The sequence below is a fragment of the Empidonax traillii genome, unplaced genomic scaffold, assembly GCF_003031625.1.
Source record: "Empidonax traillii isolate 1590-97213 ecotype Southwest subspecies unplaced genomic scaffold, ASM303162v1 scaffold196:size3368384, whole genome shotgun sequence".
NCBI classification, from domain to species: domain Eukaryota; kingdom Metazoa; phylum Chordata; class Aves; order Passeriformes; family Tyrannidae; genus Empidonax; species Empidonax traillii.
Window position 1 is genome coordinate 978,543 of NW_020955389.1, and position 23,604 is coordinate 1,002,146.

The window sequence follows — 23,604 nt, forward strand, 5'->3', positions numbered from 1 at the left end:
CTTGTAGAAATGCAGTTGGCTGAAAAGTTAAGTTGTAAACTCCAGCTTGAAGAACTGTGAGATGAGCCTGATTATCTTTATAGAGGGACAGTTTATGTGCAAACAAGCTGATGGCATTATTCCCTCTGGTGTTTGTAGTGTCAAATATGATTATATTGGATTTGGAGGTAGAAACTATGTTGAGTTTTATTAAATTCTGATGTTTTCTAATGATTTCTGTGGTTCACTTTGAGAAGCATCTTGGCAACCTGCCTTGCCAATGCCGGTGAATTATTTTTTTCTATGCCTGTGGCAATTTGTAATGATTATTGTAGCAGAGAAAGATAATTTCCATATGAATAAAAATGAGTGATGTGGAAGAACATCTCTTGTCCAGCTTGGAATCAGTGAATAGGAACTTGGCACATGTCCTGTTTTGTTGTATTTTACACATAAGTGTGTGAGTGTATATATGCTTTATAGAAGAAAACAGAATCAATAACTGGAATGATTGATACCAGATTTTTATTTATGGTCACTGGTAAATGTGACTGTCCCTACCAATAATTTGAAGATGCTGACTGACAGGTAGGATGACTGTAGCTTGAATTTCTGCTGAAACTTATTTTCCTCAGTTGATCACCCTGTCCCTGCAGCACAGATGTCTCTAGTTGGTTGTTTGTTGGCTTTTGGATCACTGCAGTTTTCAACAAGGGCTTTTTAAGGCAGGGTTTGGTGACTGCTTGCCTGGAAACATAGATGTAGTTAATGAAACATCAGTGCAGTGGCATCATGATAGACAAGTGGGGGTCATCATCTTGTTAAACGATAGCAAAGCCATTGTAATTTATCAAAAAACTCTTGAAGGCTGGGGCTTGGAATACTAAGTGATAACTCTAGGTCTAGTTTAGCATTTCAGACAACTCTGAGAACTCCTTTTATTAAATAGATTTACATTGTTGAAAAACTTGTTTTAGTTTTCATGAAAATCTAGAATTTGTATTCTGCACTAATAAAAGTGTGACTTCTGTGATAGAAGGAAGATGATGAGAAACTGTGCTTATGACTTATATTTCATTAAAACTTGTACATCTAAACAGCTGTTAGGATGGTTGAAAATTTCTAGCATGGTTAGTGAAACTTATTGAATTTTCTAATGTCTATATTATTTTCAAAAGCTGCTCAGAAGCTTTCTGAGACCAATAGCTTCCATGTAACTGTCAGGCAGTAACTCCTAGAAATACAGCTGAGAACATTCAGCAAAGACACATTATTTCTTTCACAAAATTGAGGGGGGAGCCTCTCACAAAATTAAGTACGTTGAGTGATGGCCAGTTCAGAGTGACCGCTATTGCTATCTTCAATTCCAAACTTCACTTTTCCTTAAACAATATTGTTGAGATGTATCTACTAAACAAGGATCAAAATTGAAAGGAATTAATGTTGATTAACTACAATATCAACTCACATCATTACCCTTAGAGCAAAGATATTACAGTGACTGCCTCTTAACTTCACACTCCGGCCCAATCAGTTCATTCCCACTAATCTAGATGGACTGATAGGGAAGGAAGGGCAGTATGTAAAGCCTAATAATCCTTGCTAGAGTCCATATTGTAGAGTAGCTGCAACATTAGCAAATGCTGAATGTGTTATCAAGCACACAAATAAGTGTATGAAATATTTGTGGGAATATAATTCAGATTTATGAATGTATTTCTAGAGCATCTTTCATTAAGTTTTTGTTGAAAAAATTGAAAACTGTAAAATTAGCTGTCTAGGTAACTGAAGGGTTCCTAAATGAGAGGCAACGCATAACAACCTCTTAAGAGGATTTGTAAACGATATAATTTTTGGTAATAAATGAGATTATGCTGTTTAAAACCTAGTAAAAATTGTTTCTTAGTTTGAGGTAGAAGATTTTTAGAATGTGTTCTACCTTTTTGCTGCAAAGGAAGGACTGTAAAATCATATTTTTGAATTAGAAAAATGAATCAAAGATGAACTGTAGAGATATTGCCACGTTTCCTGGTATTTGTTAATTCTAGTCAAGAGGATTTTTGCAAACTGAATTCTTGAGTCTGGCTCTGTGTAAACTTTTCTCAGGAATAGAAATGTATTTTTGATTGTGTGTACATATATATATGTTTGCACATACAGAATACATTATCAAAAGAAGAACCTTCAATCTGATAGGTAAATAATTTTCAAAATATGAAGGATTTCAATCACAGAAACTTTCTCCTTAAAATTTATTTGTGATTTAGGTAAACAAATGTTGGATAATGTCATATGTTTGATTAATTTGACTGGCACTGGAGGAAAAGAGCTTTTCGATTCTTGATGTATAGTCTAGCTTATTCCAATAGCCAACAAGAGCTGCTATGGGTTTTTTGGTGGTTTTTTGTTTGTTTGTTCGTTTGTTTGGGATTTTGCTTCATGTGAGGGGATTTGTTAGTTTGCTTTTATTTTGTTTTTGTTTTGTTCTTGTTTGGTTTTCTTTTTCTTTCTGGCCTGAGCAAACTGCATGGGGCCATGTCATCACTCAGTATTGCCAGTCTTAGCTTAAAAATAAAACACTGAAGAGAAATGAATGCCTTTAGCCTTGGGAAAATGCAAGGTGTTGATGTGGGTTGTGAGAAGATGCTTTTCCTGGTTCTTCCTCTCCTGCCTCAGTTCCCTGTGCTTGCCTGCATCGTAACCAGATGCAATGACACCCCTGAAAGTGCCTGTGCGCTGTGGATGCTGCCCCTGCAGCAGAATGTGTAAAATGAAGCACATGAAGTCTCAAAAACTTCAGAGTAAGGTTTGGTCACTAAATTAGGTTTTTGGTGGAAGGTGAACTTTGCACAGAAACAAGAGGGGTGCTTATATCTTCTGATGCTGCCAAATCATGAGGGTGACTGAAGGGATCAGAAAATAGACAACAAATAGCAAAGAGACGGTAGTAACGAAAGTTTTCTGAAAAGCTTTTTCTGGTTGTTATGGTTGGAAATGGTATCCTCTGTTCCTGACTTCCCAATGTGTTGTTGCAACCTTTACAAGGAAGGAGTCTGAGAGCTGGTTCTGGGTTCTGAGCACCTCAGTTGTCATTCAGGTTGACTGTTTAAAAGATTGTCACAAATACAGAAATAGAATAATATGGTGTTTGCCAGTTAACCTGGGAGCACCCTGACTGTGGACCTAGGATAAGACAAAGTACAGGAAACTGTGCAGTTTGGACAGACTGCTCTGTTACAATGGTTTTAATGATAACTAAAAGGAAGTGACCAGGCTAATGCCTTGCCCTGTAGTTATGACTCAGTCCAAGAGGTTTGTTTCTTTCTCTATATCTCAGTTGTCAAGATGTTTGTCTACATAGTTGTGAATTCAGATCTTAGCACACTCCCTGTAGCCCTAGATTTATCCTTGGAAAAGAATTCCCCGCCTTCTTTTAAGCTTCCATTTGGATTCAGTATGTTCTTCCCTGCCTGTTCTGACTGTTGTCCAAATACCCCACTCAGAGAAAGCTAATGTGTTACTTCCTCTCATAGTTAAGACATGCTAAAGCAGTCTCGAGTGTTTATGTGTTTATATCTGTGTCAATCTATTTTTATACTGTATTTTTATTCTCATATATATATATTTATATAAAATTGTGTGTGTCCCTTGAGCTTCTGTGCAGTAAAATTTTTCACATCTATGATCAGTGTAACTAATGAAAGATTAATTGTGAAGCTGTAAGGATTGTAATTAATGATTATTCAGTCACAGGAGTACACATCAGTTGGGTATTGTATTAATGATGCTTTTTATAGTGACATTTTACCATAAAAATTATGATATGCTTACATGCTTATAGCTTGCAGTAAAATGCCCAATATGGTATTCCTATAATCTCTAATAATGATTTGAACCTATAACAAGCAAATGTAAGTATTCTTCTAGTGAAAAATGCAAGCAGATAAGATACTAAAAAATATTTAGTGTCAATTACAGAAACTGATGTCAAATATCAGTAGCCTTGCTCAAAGTTTTCTTAACCTCATTGAGAAACATAAGTGCTCTTTAAAATAAGATGATGTTGGCACTAATCTGGTTTTCTTTTTTAACTGCAGTTAGAACTAACTTTCAGCTACTTGGAAATCCAGGGAGTAACTTCCAGTAAACCGGGTCAGGTGAGTGTATTCTAAATAAAAGATACTTGTTTACTCATTGCCAAATATGTTCCAATCAAGGAGATAATACTCTAACATGCAGGTGTCCTCATCCACTGAGTGCACTGTGCATTAGCATTCTCATATTCATGCTGCTCTGAAACCTTAACAATAACGACAAGAATTTAAAGAGCCAGTTTTAGGAATGTGCTGTGCAGGTGGGATGATGATAAGAAATTGTTTTTTCCTAATTCAGTATGGTACAAGTTTTCATTTGTATCATAAGTGGATATTTTTTCCCAGAGGTGATAAAGCAACGGTGGCTGGTATGCAGTCATCACCACACAAACTACAGTGGTTTCTCTGGTGTCTACCTTTATGAGCAAGCCAAAATCTGGTGCTTACATCACAGGCAGAAATGCTTTTCTTTTTTCTTCTTGCCGTTACTTTATACAACACAAAATATATTTGACAGCAAGTTATGTGCCCAAAAAAGTGAATGTCAAAAAGAAGGTGCTGAAAAGAAGAATGCCTTTAAAGTGGTTTTAATTCATAATATGAGCATATTGACAAGATTTGACAGTTCAGTTGTATCAAAGTCTTCATGTGTTTCATGTGTGTTTGGCTTTTAAAGAGCTTTTTAAGAATAGGAGTGCCTGAGAAACTATTTGAACTCTGGAAAGCTCTCATTGTATTAACATGTCATCTTTTTAACCTGACTTTTGAAACTATCCTGAAAGGAGGGGAAAAAAAATATCCAGATGTTTTAATAGGGAGACATTTAGTAAATTCCATGGTTTTGTGGCTTTTTTTATTTAAGGTACTAAAATGTCAGGGTTGCTATTGCTAATTATTCCTGGAGGCATAGACAGCCACTGTTGTAGCAGAGTTTATAAGAGATAATCATCAACCTCACTGAGTATAGATATTTTCCTAAAATATTTTTTTAAGATATTTCATATTTACATTCATTTGTGTTTTAAATTAGTAAGGCTTACAGCTGAAGGCCTAGATTACTGTTTGCAGTTTTCCTGCAAACAGCGTGTTACAGCCATAATGCCAGAAGGATGTAGTTTTGTGCTAGGCATCTTGCAGAAAGCCATGAAGAGCTTCCCATTGTAAGATAAGTGAACAAATGGACAGAGGATTATAAGAAAATGTTATGTTAATATTGATGATTAACAGTAGTAAGTTGTCCACTCATTCATCATCAGGGAATGATGGCAACAGGTTCAGAAAGGAATAAAAGGTGTGAAGATTCTCAGTGCGCTTTAGGGATAGTACAGCCTCTTCTGGGATTATCCTGATGGTGACCCTAGACATGAATTGGGAACAAAAAGACCCCTGGAAACTGGTTTCAATAAAAACCAATCCTCTGTCGCATACTACACAGTGTCTCCTCTCCTACTGTCTATCTGTACTTATTTATTCCTAATGTTACTTTCTTACTCTGTGTGCTCCTCTGAAGCTCCTCTTCTGAAAGATCTTATAATTTGGGCTGTGTTACCTATTCACACTGGAGAAAACAGAAACATTACATTGCTTCCTGCGATGCAGCCAAAAGCAGCAGCAGACCTGATGTGTCAGTCATACCGTAATCTGATTTGATTCTGAACAGTCAATATCTAACAGAGACGGGTTAGAAACAGCTTTATTTTCCTCCCTTGCTGAAGCACCGGTATCCCCCAGACACGCTGTTACCTTGTTTGAGTTACTGATTCATCTGAACTAAAACAATGTATCAGCACAGCATTTTCTTGAAGGGCGTAGAACAAAGCATTAGAGCTTTTCCAGAGGATCACAGCCATTAAAGACTTTTACTTTTTACTGGAGGAAACAGGCACCCTGCTCATTCAATAGTTTCCTGCCAGGCTGTGCTTGCTTCTCCTGGTGTTCTGGGATGTGTTTCAAATGAGGACAATGCTGTGAAAAGTTCTTGGTTTTCAAAGTGTCAGCTGAGGTCAAGATCCTTTAAAAATTGTATTCCCGTGGGAAGCAGGGCACTCTTAGAAAAGCAAAGTTTGGGTACGGGGGTCTTGTACATTCAAGAACAACTTTTAGAAACTTTACCTGGAGCATTGCCGTGTCATGTCTTAAAGAATAACAGATTCCTGTCAGCAGGCAAAGCATTCAGCTGGCATTCAAAATGTTCTTCTTTTTAAATGGATGTGAATTATATGACACCCAGTTCTTGCCCTCTTGCACTTCTGTTTATAGTTGATTATGGAAACTGAGAAATGCAGCATCTCCATGAAGATGGCATCTTCAGAGGATGTGAATGAGGTGCTGGCGCACATTGGGACCTGCCTCAGGAAGATATTCCCTGGACTCTCACCAGTGTAAGTATCTTTTAGGGCACCTCTAGTGGGAACAGATTGTGCGGAAATTGTGACAAGCCACCTCTTCTTGTCCACTGGTCTCCCCACCCTGACCTCAGAAATGCATTGAGGATAGGAGAAACACCTTGAGGCAAGAAGTAAGCTTTGGTCCAGGTGTATGGAAGAACCAGCAGACAGTGCAGAGCATAGGTAGACTATGTGTGGTCTTGTAGGGTTGTAAGAGCTTTTGTTTTGAAGAGGGCTGCAAGTATTTGAAGTCTTAAGTTTTCATTTTTCCTTGTTGCCTCTCTAGCCTCAGGTTCTGTCTTTTTGTTGTAACTTGCTCTCTTTTTGTTAATTTTATTCCCCCTTCCCCCCCCAGGTAAAATCGCAGCTGGGAGAAGAGGGAAAAGTTCCATTTACTTTCAGTGTTTGGGAAACAACACATATGATTATGAACCTAGTTAGCCTCATTCTTCAAAACAGAGCCCTGGGCAGTCTTGCTCATGCCTTTTGTTTTCTCTCTTACCTGTGACTGGATTTTATTGTCTTGCAGCATTTCTCAGTATTTTTCCTTTTTTTTTTTTTCTTTCTTCTCTCTTTTATTGCCTCATCTTCTTCACTGTCACCAGATCATGCAGCTCTACTTTATTCTTTTCAGCTCTTGGTTTTCAGCATTAGTAGAAAAAACAGGCTGTGGAAAAGAGTTCTTCCAAATATGTTTTTATAAGTGAACTTTAGTAACAGACTTTAGATGTGAATGGTCAAGCTAAACTTACATGTTTTATTTTGGGTGCATGTCTTTATTATTCACCTTTCCTGTAGGTGGAGTAGGAAATTAAAGTCATAAACTCTGGATGGCAGGTGGTTTTTTGTTTTGGTTTGGGGGTTTTGTTTGTTTTGGGTTTTGTGGTTTTGTTAGGGGGTTTATTGTTTTTTGTTGTGTTTGGTTTTGTTTGTTTTTTGGAGGGGGGCAGGTGTTTCTGCTTCCAGTTTTCCTCTCTGGTAGTGTTATTAACTACCTTAGTAGAGACTGAGCTCTTCCTTCAAAGAGCATGGATACAGCTGAGTATTTTGTGATCAGGTTTGCTACAAAACCTCAGTAATGTTGTGAGATGTGCAGACAGAAAGAGTGAAGAGGGCTGTGAGGTTACGTGTGTTTGTCTGAGTGTGTATGAAGGCCTTGAGCTTTATAGGTGTTTTCTGTGTGCTTTCTTGAGAATATTGCTGAAGCATCTGGGGGAAAGCAGTTTCTCCCATTAATGTCACTTATTAATTCTCTTCTGCTCCATGCCCACTCCCTCAGACTCAATCCTCCTTTATGGAATTCTGCAGTTTATGAGGCAGTCTTGTCATTCAGAAGAACAGATAATTTTATTTCTTAAAAGGCAGGAAGGGATTGTGTTTCTTTTTTGTCCAGGGAGCTAGAACACTACCAAATTACAAAGATTGGAGCTGATTATCAAGAGTGTAGCCTAGAGGCCAGATGTAGTGGCTCAGCTCTTTGCATCGCGGTGCTTTTTCTGCATAAAAGCAGTGTATATACAGAAGTGGTTTCGGGGTAACAATTAATACCACGTCTCTCCCCTATTTTGGGCATCCTGAAGTTAGATGAGGTCTCCTTAGTGTGAGTGATCCTGTCGTACCAAAGGGCTTAGTTGTTCCAGTAGTCACAGGGTTAATCAAAAGAGAGACTGAGGGAGAGAGAAAGAAGGAGAGAAGAGACAAATAAATGTCACTCCTGCTGGGCTGCATAATGATGTATGTGACTTTTAGGTAGGAAAGTGAGTTGTATTTAAAATGGTAATTCTTCCTGTACACTCATTTAAAAATATGAAATAAAAAAAGTTTATGTGCTTGAAAATACTTTCAAAGCCATGAATTATGTTTTCCCCCCTCTTTTGCATCTAGGAGGATTATGAAAAAAGTAACTATGGAGCCTTCAGAAAGACTGGCTAATCTCCAGGCCCTGTGGGACAGTCAGACAGTGACAGAACTTGGACCTTGTGGTGAGAATGAATTTAAATGCTCAAATATAAAAAGGCTGGAATTGCAGTGTCAGGAAGTTTAATTCTATTTCTGGCAGAAGCTTGTAAAGGTGTAATTAGTTTTAAGGTGTAATTGGTGTGAAACAGCCTTCTGATTGGTAGGTGAAGGCACTATATTAAGCTTTCTTGGAACTTACCAGGCAAAGATAGGATAGTCTCAGTTTCTTTCATGAGCACAATGAAAGAAATTTCTCTCCTCTGAGAGAAAAAGAGGGTGATTTTTGAAAAATTGGATCTTCAAGTATTAAAGTATCCTTTTTGGTGTATGCTTGTTGGCTTGTTTTACTATTATGTTAAATACTCTCCTCGGTTGTTTGTAGGAGGCTTTTCGCAGATGTACGCTTGTGTTTGTGATTGGCTTGGATTTCCCTACAGAGAAGAAGTACAGTGGGTAAGTATGTGTCTTGATCTGAAGCTCTTTTCAGCTAACTGTACAAATGATGAAAGAACAGGTAAATTAAAGTGCTTGAAAAAAAAATCCACTGTAGTTCTGTAAAGATGTATTTGATGATGTATTTTTAACAGGATGTTGATACAATTTACCTGACACAAGATACCAGAGAGTTGAATTTGCAAGACTTCAGCCATCTTGACCACAGGTAAATCATATGCAGTAATTGTGCTAATATTGATAAAGGAGAATGGTCCCCTAGCCGTTACTGGAATGTGTAGACCTGTGAAATGACCATCTGTAACATTTTTAGTTTTTGAAACAAAGCTACCGTTTTTGCACAAGAGCCCCATGGAAACCAGATTTAATTCAGATGGCTGAGAAGATAAATATATATTTTTTACTGGAAGCACTCAGAAAAGTTAGCAGATAGATACTTTTCCTGTGATGCTCAAATTCAGCAGATGAAACATGCAGCTACATCTGGTGGGCAAAGCAAAAAAAGGAAATTATGCAGTCTTTACTTATGCAAAATCTTTTTCTCATGGTATAAAGGAAATCAGTTTTTGTCAGCAAGTCAGTAGAGGGTTTAAGTCATTCAACTGAATTCCAGCCAGTAGTCTCTTCACTTATAATAGATGGTATCAAAAATGTGTACTTCCAGAAGGGAACTAATTGTGGGTAATTTTTCTAGGAGATGCTGAAACTTAGCTAAGTGTTGTATTTAGTTTACTGAATTTAGCTGGCTGAGAAAATTGGATTCTGAGAAAATTGAATCTGAAGATACTACAAGTAGGAGAAAACAGGAGGGAGTCTTTAACTAAAATCCCTCATTATTCAAGGAAAATTACAAATTTAAGAAACTGTAAATAAGATAAAGCATTTGTTTCTTTGAGAAAGACCCATGAAAGAATTAAGAATCTGTCAAGAGCTACAACATTAAAATATGATAACAGGAAGGCTGAACTTGTAGGTAGGTAAGTAAGAGTATTTTGCCATAACATTCTTTGCAGCTTTTCCTATCTAGTATGTAAATTTGCAAAATATCCCATTCAAATACTTACTCAGCTTCTGTGATGGGTTTTCATAGCCTGCACTGCATCCCAGGGCAGAATTACTGAGCAGTACCTGTGTTGACTAATTCAGCAGTTAAGTCGAACAAGGCTACAGGGCTGCAACTAGTGCATGATGGATGTAGCCAAAGACTCTTTCTTTAGTTAAACCTTGCTGTAAAAAGATAAGGGGAGGAATACTATTCAGCAGAAGGAAATGTGAGACAAGAATTTAAGAATGCTTTAGACATAACTATTGCAAGTTGGAAATGCTGAGGAGACTGTGGGCATTCTTGAGAAAGGGACTTACTGAGCTTCAATTGAAATTAAATATTTTAACAATTTATGTGAAGTGAGAAGTATTACTTGCTAGGAGGAAGTAGATAGAAATGTTTTGAATATTTAGAGTATCTCAGCTGGTTCAAATGATTTTGGCTTTTAGAAAGCCAAATAATGGGTTTGTTGCTTTAAAAAAACTTTTCATTTAAGTATACCTTACTAAATTGATGTCACTGAAGAAATATATTTGTGTTGTTAAGAAATGTTTTTGTTAAATGTCTCATGATTGTCTAAGTCCAAAGATTCAAAACTATTCTGAAACCATTTACGTGCTATGGAATTCATCTTGTGATGAGAATTTCTACCATGTTGTGGATTAAACTGAGGAATGTTTTCAATTGAAACTTCAAGAAAATTTACATTTTTAGAAAACCAAAACCTTATGTTATTCATTAAAAATACAAATCAGGAATTGAAATCCCAGTCAATTCAAGAATGTGTGTAAGCATTTTGCAACATATTTAGGACAGTGAGAATGCTACAAATTTACACTATGCTATTATGCTTTGGATTTTGAGAAACTGTTGAATATCTAATTTTTGGGTTTGCCAAACCTATATACTTAATGTTGTGGAGTAGGTGTGAAGTAAAGTAGGAAGGGTACATCAGTCCTCTAAATCCAGGGGCTATGCATTGCAAAAATAAACATTTTGTGCTTTTCCAAGTAAAGCATTTCTGTTAAAGGTCAACATAAGGTGGCATGAATTATAGATGAATTGAAGTTTCCAGAGCATCATAACATGGTTTGCTGCATGGGAACATGACTTCCGAGGTTTTATCTGAAGTTATGTTATGCTGTGAACCATATAATTGTTTAACAACAAAAAAAGACTCCAAGTGAAAAGGGCTTGTTTAATTCTGTTGCATGATTTTCATCTGTGTAGCATATGCTCTAGCTTATTTGGACATTCAGAAAATTGTAAGAAAAGTGTGATTGTTTAGGTTCTTTTTTATTTTGTGCTGTTTCAATTTCTTGCCGTCTTAAATACACGGAAGGACAGAGGTGTTAAAAAAATGTGAAGGCATTAGATAAGATTGAATGTTGTTGAAGCTTGGAGAGATTTTCTACATTCCAGAAGAAAAGAATCTGTTTTCATTTTAAGTTGGCACAGATTTATCATTTATAAATATTACTTTATTCTGGATGGTAATTTAATAAAGTAGTGAATATAAGCAACTCAATGTAACTCAATGAGGGAAAGTTAGGAGAAGGCCTTCCTTTTGGAACTGGTTGTTAGCATTCTTTCATACCATATTGCAAAAGAATTCGGGTCATTGTTAATACCACATGTAGAGTTTAATAGAATAAAGTGAAGAAAGCAGTATATAATTTGGAAGAAAACAAATATTTCTTGAAGATGTCATAACTTTCCCTCTAACTCTAAGCACTTGTTGTCCTTCAGCTGTTAAGCTCCCAAGCCAGGGGAGGAAAGGGAAGAAAGGTACAGCCTCAGGCAAGTTCTGTCTACAGCCACTCTCCTGCCCAGAAGTTACTGAGCTCTTGACAGCTCTCCAAGCTGGCTTAGCAGCTCCCTGGTAGCGTAAACACTTGCAGACAGTGATCCCGGATCATCATCCCTCTGTTCTTTTGAAGGAACTGGGCTGCTGCTTACAGCTGAAGAACAACTGCTGGTGGTGCCTTCTGCCTCTTTTAGGGGTGATGGTGCACAGCATGAACAGTTCTGCTCCTCCAGTGTGATGGTAGTACCATCACCCTGTCCAGTCTTTGCCCTGTAGCATTCACTGCTAGCTTGGCTGGCTGGTTACTGCTGGGTGGATAAGGCAAAATTTCGCCTGAAATGTTACTCTTACATTCCCTTCAAAGGCAAAGGCGCTGGCAAGAGGGACATCAAAGCTGCTAATTCATTACTACCTTACTGATCTCACCAGGGCCTCACAGAGGAGGAGCAAACCTCTATGTGTGGATTCCACATAGCAAAGTTCCTCCCTGCCCAGCCTAAGGGGGAAATACCTCTGGGTTGCTGTTTTTTCTCACCTAACGTTTCACTATGTAGTGAAACTAACATTGCTTTACATGGAGATCAAGTATATGTATGTGTGTGTGTGTAGGAACAAAAACAACGTGGTGGACAGAAATAAACTTATACACTTCGTGAAGCTGCCAAATCTCTTCTGTGCCAGTGGAAATGAATCCACCACAAGACCTGATATATGCTGTAAACAAGATAGAAAGATGGCTTAGTCCTTGAAGGGCACCACATACTATTTCCTCTGCAGGAGTGTGAAAACAGTCTATTTGCATGAGCTTCTCGGCTGGTGGGCTACAGTCTTTCGCTACAAAATGTTGCACCTTCGTACTGTTACCTTAGTGATGGGCTTGTACTTGCAAATCTAGCAACTGCAGTTCCCAATATAGCCTACTGAATGCTGCTTGTCCATGTGATGTTGCCTTGTCTCTTGGCTTTCCTTTGTGTTTACCAACTGCCCTGACGTGTCTGAATGTTTGTAGGAGAAAACTAAAGGGGAGGAAGAATAAAAAGAAGATGGGAGAAGGGGTCTGTGTGTTTGGTGCAGACCTGTGCCTACCTGCGTATGTCTTGAATGAAGAGCCGAGGGGGGGGGGTTGGGCTAGCTTATAAAAGCAATACTTTAATGTTTCTCCCTGCAGAGACTGAGGCTTGGATGGCATTGTTTTGCTGGTTCAATAAGTTTATGTATATTACAACTCCTTATTTCACTATATAAACAGGGGCTTTCTAAGTAGCTGTTAAGCTTCTGTGTAGGTGTATATATGTATTTAATATGCAGCATCGAAATGATCCAAGTGCTGCACTGCTAAGTGATGTGATAGTGCTTGATGAATGATTCTGCTGGGGAGTGGTGTATGGACATGATATTTATCAATGTCTGTTATTCGAGAAAGTGAACAGAGGGAGAGCAGATCAATTTAAAGAGGCTTGAAATGAAGAAAATGGGAATAATTTAGAATTTCATTTGTGAAATCCCTTTTACAATTAAGGAGGGTTTGTGCTGAGTGTCGCATTATCCTTTTGCAGGTCTCCTGCTTCCTGGGGGAATTTAACTATAAGAGATAAGGCAAGGAGGTGTTCTCTAGAAGCATTCAGTCATGGAATTATATTAAATCATCAGACTGCCAAAAAGCTTTTTAGCATCATGCTAAATTATAATTAGAGGTGATTAAGAAGCTTAAACATGTCACAGGCTGAAGAAAAAGTAGGAATGGCAGCCCAGACAAATTCCTGATTTTAAAATTCATGATAGAATGGATGTCAGTTAGCCAATCAAAAATTTGTATTAAAATAAGAGAAAGAGACACTGCTGCTTTTTTAGAATGCAGAGCTTTCCATAATGGGGATGGTAGACAATTAGCATTGCAAAAGTATGGGGAATGAGATATGGAAGAACACTTAAGAGATTGTTTCAAATGACAGTCATATGAAATGTGTGTAAAAGTGTTTTTCTTTTTCTAGAGACTTAATACCTATAGTTGCTGCTCTGGAGTATAATCAGTGGTTTACAAAGCTGTCCTCCAAGGACCTGAAATTAGTAAGTAAAAATTTAAACAATATTCTTGCGTCTATCAGGCTGTGCTGTGCTTTAAAGGGTACTTTTACGTTTTTTAAGGTGAAGTTTTTTAGATGAGTACAACTGGGCAGTCTCTTGATAATTTTTTCCCCTTAATCATATCAGAAAAATAGAAACTGTTGAACAGTCAATTCATGCCATAAAAACACTGCTGAGAGTCAGGTCTTGTCAAAATTTCAACTAATAAGGCTCAAAACTTCATTGGGTGATAGCAGTAGCCCATAAAACTATTTCATTAGGTGTTGCTGACTCTCACAAACAATATTAGGTGATCGAATGGGAAAGTTTGGAGCAGATAGAAATCTTAATTGCTTTTTGAAGGTGAAAAGAAAATGCCAGGATTCTGGTTTTTCTCTTGTGTATAAAGCAGGTTTTTTCATTGCAACTTGATGACTTTCTCTCCCAGTAGTCTGAAGCTAAGTCTGTGTAGTAAAAAGTATGTAGTCATGTGTGGCACCAATATTTTTCCATATCAGTTTTCTTTCTTAAAGACAAAAAGGGGGCAAATCTAAAAAGTTGAACTACTGAAAAAAGAGGCCAAGAAAACCAGTAATTAGGTAACATTTTAAATATATCTAAACACACTATTTCTTCTAAACCTGAAAGTTTATAGTCACAGGTGGAGTTAGTGGTTTGCTTGAGAAATTGCCTTCATTGCTTGAATCCAGAACCTTTTGTTTAAAAATTAAGGTCAAGCCTCATCTTGTTTAAATTGATGCAATTTTATTGATCGGAAAAGCTCTCATTACATTCCTTAGCTATCATTTTCCATGAAAATTCAATAGAAAGTAGCTGACGTGATTCTTGGCAGAAGAGTAAGCAAAAAACTTTTCTTTCTTGCTGGGACATCTTACCCAAAGTTATGCATGGAATGAAACTGGAATAATTTTTAGTACTATTGCAGTTTACTGTTAAAATCATTGTCAAAAACTACGATGCAATTAGTCAGTTTCTGCTTCAATGAAATTAGGTAGTTTGCTTAGTTAGAAGACTGGTATAGTTTGCTTAGAACCAAAACTGACCCTATACTGGCCCTGTTATCTATCTCAGATATTTCTATGTGAATGTTTGCTTGTTGCTTTTTATTTCCCCAGCAACTTTTCTGTGGATAATAAATAAACTTTGTCAATCTTGAAAGTGCGTCAGTTACTTAAAAAAATCAAAATCTTTTATCTTCCACACATTCCATTTTCAGTCAGAAATGAGGAAAATGTAAATTGTTGGACAGTGTAAATTGTTGGGCTGTAAATGCCATAAGAACACTGCCGAGGGTCAGTATGAGGTCAGACATATCCGGAGGCCATTGAATCCATTGTGCTTCATGAGTCCCGCTCTGACATTGTGTTTGACAGACAGTATCCATAGTGTTTTTATGGTACACAAATGAAACTTTCCACTTGCAGTCACACTGTTGTAGACATTGTGATAATATTCTGAATTAGTAAAATATGGAAGGTCAAGGTAGATTTAGGAAGATGACTGAGCTGACAGTCTTCATAAAAAATTGTCACCTTTACCGTGTAAAGGATTCATGAGATTTTATGTGTGAGGTAGAGTAAGTTTATTTTGTTTAGGGTTTTTTGGGGGGAGATTCAATTAGTATAAAAGTAAAAAACAAAACAAACAAAAATACACAACTAGAATATATGAGACTGTTATTAGAAACAAAGATGTCCTGGGTATCGATGTCACGTTGTTGTTTTTAAAAGCAGATAGCAGAATAGTTTCAGCATTTCATGACCATGACTGAAATTCAGCTTTGGATATCACAGGAACACATGTTAGTGTGTGCTGAGGGGGGAGGGGGAAGTCAAATCCAGAAGCAAAATAAAAGTTTACAATTAAAGGTGATGAGGTTCAGAGTTCAGTGCATGGTTTTTGAATCGTTAAGGTTTTATCTCTCTATTTGAAAGGGCAGAGCAAACAAACTCTTTTGTTGTCATATTTTGTTCATAGTACTTGCAAATATCCATGCAAATTCTAGAATCCAATAACAGTAAGATCATGAGATGGGATTTGCTCCTGCAGAGGTTGGAAGAATTCATACTGAAATATACTGGCCCTTAAACAGTAATCCTTGGCAACCTTTGGAGGACCTGTAGCTAGAGTACCTTTGCTCCTGAGGTTTTTGTTTTGCTTTTGTTTGTTTGTTTGTTTTTGTCTGCCTTATATCATCTTTCTTTGTGTTTAGTTGTCATTCCTGGTCAGGCTTTATTCTCCTTTGCACTAGTTGCCACTTTCTTCTGAGGGATTAGCATGCATATGAACAAGATTTCTTTAAAAATTAAATCAGCATTTCTTCTGAATCACAGGATTTAGGGTTTTTTACTGTCATTATAAAAATTCTGCCCCTTATGGTTAGGTGACCTAATTCATTAATTACTTGCTTTTAGCCTGCTTCTTGCTTCTCTGAGTCTTTTCCAGAAGTCCTCTGTTGCCACCTGACTCTCTTGTATGTTTCTGGTATTTTTAATTACTATTTATGTATAATAAGAAGATGGTTGTGGCCTGGATCCTGTTATGATGTACAGCTTAACTCAACAGTTGTCTGTTCCATGTTTGTGTTCTTTAACGCTGTTCTGTCTTTTCTGTGGCAGTCCACTGATGTCTGTGAGCAGATACTGCGGGTGGTGAGTAGGTCCAATCGATTGGAAGAACTGGTATTAGAGAATGCCGGGCTTAGAACGTAAGTAATTCCTTTGAAATGTTGCTTTATTTACTGCTTATTCCCAGTAAAAGGGACGTGTGATGTGTGTTAGCCAGAATAAGCATTAAAAAAGCTTGTGCTCAGCGTCTGTCTTGTTCTGAGGAGCCTGTAGTCACAAGCTTTTTCCTGGGTTTTCCAGAGGTTGCTCATGACCAAGAAATCCCTTTAAAGTGATGTTTTTTTTAAATTCTGCCTGGAGAGTTGGGTTAAGTGGAGCAAAATGATTGAATGAGAGCATAAACCCTAAAACAGTTTGCACTGTTCCTCTCCAAATATGACTGCTGTTAGAAGTACGAATACCTTTTTATCATTTAAAAAGCTGGTTTCAATTGTGTTAAAAAATGCATTATTCCATCCTGAATAACACATTATTGTTTCATTCTCAAATGAGCCGGTGTCAGTGTGGATTGTTGTCTGCTCAAATATAACAGGATTTCTGCATTGGCAACCTTTTCAAAAGAAGTAGATAATTAAGTTAAATGGCTTGCCATAGCATTAAAGGAAAGATATATAGAAGTAAGCCATACAATTCAATCCTTGCATATGTTTTAAATACAGTAAGTTGTAGTTACTAGGTATTTACTTCTTTCTCCTTCATAGGAAATAGAAGCAAAGTTGAAGTTAGAAACTAGCACAGTTGAAAGTATTTCTAGGTTGTTTTAGTGTTAGGGTAGTGTCCAAGAAAATGTGGACAAGATTAAGTCTAGAACTAATGAATCTTTATGTTAATTAACAAAGCAGTGGAAAGGTGGGAGAAGCAGAACACTATATTGAATTACAAATAGAGGGAAACAAGCACGGGGAAAATATTTGGTGTGCCTTACACTGTCTCCTCTTCCATTCTTTGGGTCTTTTTCTCCTTTTTAAAATGGACTTCGCATTAAAATACCTTTACAAGAAAATTGCCTACGTGACATGGAAATTTGAGGTCAAGTTTGGAATTGCACCCAAACTTTCTGATCACTAATGCACTGCCTTTAATTGCTGTCATTCAAACATAAGCCCCTGATTTTAATCTTGTTTTTCTTTCAATATGTGCCACAAATTCCAGTGATAATCATTAATGTTAAAGGATACACTGACTACCTTTGCATGTTGCCTACAGTAACTTATCACCATTGGATTAACTGATTTCAGTTTTAACAGGACTTGACAGATAATAAATGTGTGACTTTGGTTTTCATGTCTCCATCTACATGCAGAGTGTTTGGCATTGTGCCTTGGTGTGTATCTCTTCTGATCAACATTGTCTGTGTTTGTCAAGGATGCGTTTGTCAGCTTTGCCATTTATCATATCTGCTTGCTGGGAGAAGATCCTGTTGTTATTGGGCATCTTCCTTCACACAGCTTACAGACCAATCATTTTTAATGAGCTGTGACAGAATGCCAAACCAGGGTTAAGGAAGAGCTACCAAGAATAATGCTGTAAGAAATAACCCGAGCAGCTGCCAGAGCATATTTCTTCCTGCAGCAGAGTCAGTTTAAGATGATTCCATTCTTTTCTACCTCCAGCCACTCATTTCTGTGATTTGGTTTGGGCCACAGCCTCATAAACCCTTGTCATCCTCTCAAGTGATGAGACAGCAAACTATTGTGCAGTAGCAGTAATAAGGACTAGGGACTAGGGAAGTGTGAACTTCCTGTTGGGGAAAACAGGATGTCAAGTGGAAGCCCCTGTTCGGTAAGATTTGTGCCAGTTTGGATGCTCTTGGAAATTTTATCTCCATTGCTATTTCTTTAACCAGACATAAAGGGTGCAGTTTAGATTACACTGGAAGGCTTCAATGCATGTAGCAAACACTAATATTTTGGTGAGTGTTTTAACTGAGATAAGTGACGTCCAGATTTCAGGGAGAAGAGAATCATTCAAGATGACCCGAACAAATAAGCTTAAAAAGATAGTTATATCCGTGAGATATTTCAGAGAAATGGGACAATATGTGATAACCAGAATATTCATTTCCATGAAACTGACAGACAGACTTTTCAGTCTGCAAAGGCCTGTGTGGTGTAAGCAATCTATTCCTTGCATTTACATACTCTCTGAAAGTTGGCAGGCAGAATGTCCCTACCTCCTTTCACACTGTCCTCTGCAGCCCTGTTCTGAAAGGAATGACATGGGGAACAATGGAGATGCCTATTGCTGGTACCCAAAGGGCCTTTGACAGTCATGTTGAGTCTTATCTTCCCCTTCTTGATAGGCCCTGAGTGTCCTTAGAAATAATGGTGTTATTTCTTCCCACACATGTCCTCTATTTTTCCTGTTGCAGGGATGTTGTCTAGACAGATCTCAAGGAATTGTTTTGTTTGTCTGAGATTTCCAGATTGGTGGTGTTCTTACCCTCAGTGAAATACCCTTCCTCTGCCATATGTGCAGTTAAATTGAATCTTTTTTGTGCTTTACCTTCGAGCCTGAATGTGCTCGTTTCAAGCAAGCATGGCTGTGCAATGCATCAAAGCAAGTTTGATGCTTTATAGAAAGTTTCAGACTTACATTTCATGCTCTGTTCATGAAGTGTGCAGCCAAAAGAAATAATAAATTTTATGACTTGAAACAAGGAGTGGACAAAGGAGGGGAAGGGATGTTCCACGGTGAGCAGAGCCCCAGTGCCTCTTTTTATGGTAGAAGTTGCAACAGGGAGTGGGGAAGTTGTGTTAGTTTTTTCCAAAATGAGCCTTTGAGCCCCATGAGCCCAGCATTGATAATCCAGTGCTTTCTAGTGGCAGCTGGTTTACTGTGCCTTTGCTAAGTAGTTCACGCCCACTCCAGTTGTCCAAAAAGTTCTGATAATCCTGTCTATGTTGGTGGCAAAAGCTGGAGCAGAGTTTGTAAACAAGACTGAAGGTAGGGACAGAGTCGTGTAATGACAAGAATGTTAGGGATAAAGGAAGAGGAGAAAAGTCCTCAAGAGGAAAGGAGGGTTTATAGTTGTTTTTAACCCAAAATTTAATTTTTCTTGGCTGAACATAAGGAGCTTGATTCAGTTGCCTAAGCACAGGCATCTAGTGCCATTTGGAGTGCTGGAGGATTTCCACAGAGTGTTGGCAAGTGTAACTGAGGACCTACAGGAGACATGCAATCTTCTGCAGCAGCAGGTGATAGTAAAGCAGGAGACCCTAAGGCCTGTCAGATGGCAGAGTTTCAAGCCCAGAATTTCCTTTTGTATTCATATACTCCTTACATTTCAGGAAAAGAGTGTGCTTTTTCTAAAGGCAGCCCATCATCATGTGTCTGCAGTGCTGGAACCAGTTCTAGCTCCAGATGTCTTGTTTAAGGACATGGTGTTTCAAAGGGAAACCAAACTTCACTGAAACATTTCTGTACTCCACTACACTTGGCAACCACAGATAACCAAAAGCAGTTGAGGCTATTGCTGTTCAGCCTCCACTGTTTTCCAGATACCAGAAGAGGATGCTGCCTCCACTGTGGTTCTCAGCAGAGACTGATCTACTAGTTTGATGGTAGGCAGGACCTGCCCTGAGGAAAGAGAGTAGTGTTATTTATCACTCTGGTAGCTCTCCACCACTGGGCTACCAAAGGGAAGATAATGTACTTCAAGGCAGAGGGAGAGAGAAGGAAGCTCAAGGCATATTTTTGATTTCTACTTTGGTGTCTAACTTAAATGAAGTAAGAATTTTGAAATCACAGTCTCAGTTTATTAAAAGCACACAGTAGGTCTAATCCCTTATTGCATGATAGCTTCCCAGTAGTATGAGAACAGGTTTGAAGACTTGTGTTAGAGCTGATAAGACAACACCCTTCTCATTTAATGCAAGGAATGTGTCTCCACCAGAGTCTGACAGTGCGGTCGTGCAGGAAAACCCAAACTAGCTTTGAATTTACGGCTGTGGGTGGTGGTAGTCCAGCTGCAGCAAAATGCTGGGCAGGGCAGTGTTCCCTTGCCTCTCAAGTCAATTTGGAATAGAGGTTATGCTGCTACAGCTACCTTCTGTGGTTGATTCAGATTACTTCAAAGCCATGTATGCTACCAGGCCTGGCTGTTGTGGGCATTGTAGAACTGATATAATGTCATCTCTCTCAGGATCCATTCCTGGGACTGTGGTCAGCCAGTTATATACTTTAATGCTTCTCACTGTAAAAAGAAGCAAGCAAAGACTAGTTCATCAGTGTGCTGGTGTTCTTTTGTTCTTTGAGAGAGCTATTCCTGCTGTTTTATAAGCCTGGAAATACTCCTGGTTTGCTGACCCTCTGGATATGCTGCAAAGCCCATCGGTTTGAGTGTCTCTACCCTGCTGGTAGAGAGCTGCTTCAAGTGAGGGGGATGGCTTGTGAGTGAAGGAGGTAGTGGTATGCAAGTTGGTGTATACGTGCCACTTGTGGCGTGGAGGAGATGGAAGATAGGCTCAAGTTCTCAGTTATTCTGTTTAACTCTTATATTTTTATACCTTCAGATCTCTTGTCAAAAACATTTTGGGCTTTGACTGAGTGCTCTTCTGTCTCTTAGGTCACAGAATAAATAATGAAGTAACCCTTACTCAAAGGCAGCAAATTGCCAAATAAGCATTGTTTAAAACTGTGAGGAACCAGTTAGTGCTCTGCAGTAGCATAGGCCATTTGTGGCTAGTAATCCATTGAAACTTTTAAACCTTTGAATGTGCTGTTGATAGAGGAGATAACAGGATTCCTTTTCCCTCTCTCTTCTTTTCTTGCAGAGATTTTGCACAGAAACTAGCTAGTGCCCTAGCCCATAATCCCAACTCAGGACTCCATACGATCAACCTTGCTAGCAATCCACTCGAAGATAGAGGTACTGTAACATTTACATTTTTCTCCTTCTGCAAACATAATAGGAGGATTATTGCTGCTCTGTTCAGCTTTGCCTGAATAATAGGGTATTGTTCTGTGCGTAATTCTACCGTAAATATCTGCTTTTCACAAGTGGCTGGGAATCACTATTGGTTTTGATTTATACATATCCATTAGCTTGTTGAGAAATATTTAAATGTCTTAAACCAACTCTGGATTTCATTAGATTTTGTTATGTTTTCATATTGGTCTCTTTTAAAGGAAGATAGAACACAATTATTGTTTAGGAATGGAGAGTGGAAAAAAAAATGATGTGCATTTTTAAAGGCAGTGTAATCAGTTGAAAGATGAAGCACAAGGCAACTTTGTTGCTTGGATTATGTTTTCCTGATGTTTTTGTGTTTTTATTTCAGTCATAATTTCGTGTTTATTTTCAATATGGAAACTATTCCTTTTTTTCATCGGGGTGCTAGCCTGTCCTGTTGCAAGCTTTTGGTGATGTTCAGTAATACTGGCATAACTGGCATTCTTTTGTAGCAAAGTGCTGTTAACTCCGTAAGACGGAAAATGAAGCTTAACAGCTCAGCTTTTCTCATACTAGGCACTGCTAGGCATGGTTTCAGTACATATCAAGTCATTCCCGTCCTTTGTCTATTCTCTTTTCACCCAAGAGGCATTTATTTTTAAAATAAGGTTACATTCTTTCAGTCTGGAGTTGACCCTTCAGCACTGCCCATGTGAGATTTCCATTTGCTTCACTTGATGCATTCCAAGCACACAATGTTCTGGGATCTATCTATGTACTATCTTGTGCTCCTGTTGGGCCAGAAGAAAAATAAGAATTCTACACAGTGAACCTTTTCTTGTTTTATTTGTTTTGTTTTGGGGAAATTTTCCATTCTCTTTACTTTCATGATTCAAAATGGAAAAGCGGTTCATTTTGATTACAACCTGATGGACTTGGAATGTTGTTAACACAGAATTTTCAAGGTGTCTCTCTTGCTGGTTCAGTGAGAAAAAAAAATAAATTTTTTTTCCCTTTCCTCTTCTGTATCTCTTTTGTTTCTGACATCTTGTAAGACAACAAGTACGACAATAGTTTGTTTTTAACCTATTCTGAGTAGGTTTTTTATTTGAAATTATTCACATGAATTGCTTTAACTCTTCTGATTACCTCTTACCTACTGATTACTGCTTGTCCTTGTTAAGAATCCATATCACATGAAAGTCAGTGCTTTGTTGAAGAATGTTATTATTACAATATGCCGTAGGCCTTACTGCATTCTTCAAAAATTTCTGTAGTAAGCTGAAAAAAAGCCTGCTACATTGTGGATTCTGCTTTTGAAGAAATGTCTCTAGATTGTGTTATTTGCAAGGTTTCTTTCAAAGGAACTCATTTTTATCTTGAAAGCAAAACAATGACCAAACACTGGGTAGATACTCTACAATGCAGATGATTTTTTTTTCCTTTTTTTTAAACATATCCATGGGTGTGCTTTCTTTGAAACAAACCTATAGATTCAAACCATTCTGCAGTATCCACATAGAAGATACAAATGAAATGCAGAAACTATAATTTGGAGAAACTACCAGGGTTCTTTCATTATCTCAGCCTCTCATATCAAATATACAATTAAGATTTGACCTTTTCCTTAGAGAATTAAAGAGGAGGTAATGATAATTGCAATGTGCAGATATTCCAGCTTTCCAAATTAAAAAAATATTAAGTGTGCTGTGATCTGATATTCACTAAGTGCAAGGTAGAATGGACTTTTATTAAACTGGAGTAGCAGCAAGGCTTTCACAAATAAAAGCTGACATAATGGAGATTCACATGGATTTTGGAAAATACCTTTTGAAAAATCACCTGCAGGAACTGGAACTTCAACCAGATTATTTTATAAGGGAAATAACACACAGTTGTATATTTTCTGGAGAAGAACGTATTGTACCTTGTTTGAACAAAAACATACCCTAAGCTGTTATACATTGTTGTGTACCAGTAAGTAAAGGCATTCTATTATTACGTTAATGCAACTGTCTGTATTCCAATACCATGGGAAGCATGTTTATTTTTAACTAAAGCATAGGATCTGGCTTCAGTTCAAACCCAAAGCAGTTTTACTGAGACCAATCTCTTAATTTGTGCTTGGCTTTCCTTTATGGTACTGTCAATATTTTTGAGAATAATACCTGTAAGTTTATTATCAGTCTTGTCTTAAAAAAATCTAGCTATGCTAAAATGAAGGGAGTTTTGCTTTTGGCTCTACTATAATCTGAATTTAATCTCGTATTTTGT

The 23,604-nt window shown here is 37.7% G+C and overlaps 1 protein-coding gene across 6 annotated transcripts in view; it reads left to right on the forward strand.

Annotated features, from left to right (window-relative positions):
• Positions 1-23,604, forward strand: part of CARMIL1 (capping protein regulator and myosin 1 linker 1) — a 188,384-nt gene that overhangs the window by 79,411 nt on the left and 85,369 nt on the right. For all 6 annotated transcript variants that reach the window (XM_027886842.1, XM_027886843.1, XM_027886846.1 and 3 more), the window contains exons 4-11: positions 4,077-4,136; positions 6,333-6,454; positions 8,345-8,442; positions 8,802-8,872; positions 9,007-9,080; positions 13,716-13,791; positions 16,428-16,516; positions 21,212-21,306. In XM_027886842.1, the coding sequence (XP_027742643.1) occupies positions 4,077-4,136; positions 6,333-6,454; positions 8,345-8,442; positions 8,802-8,872; positions 9,007-9,080; positions 13,716-13,791; positions 16,428-16,516; positions 21,212-21,306 (685 nt within the window). The remainder of the gene's footprint in view (positions 1-4,076; positions 4,137-6,332; positions 6,455-8,344; positions 8,443-8,801; positions 8,873-9,006; positions 9,081-13,715; positions 13,792-16,427; positions 16,517-21,211; positions 21,307-23,604) is intronic.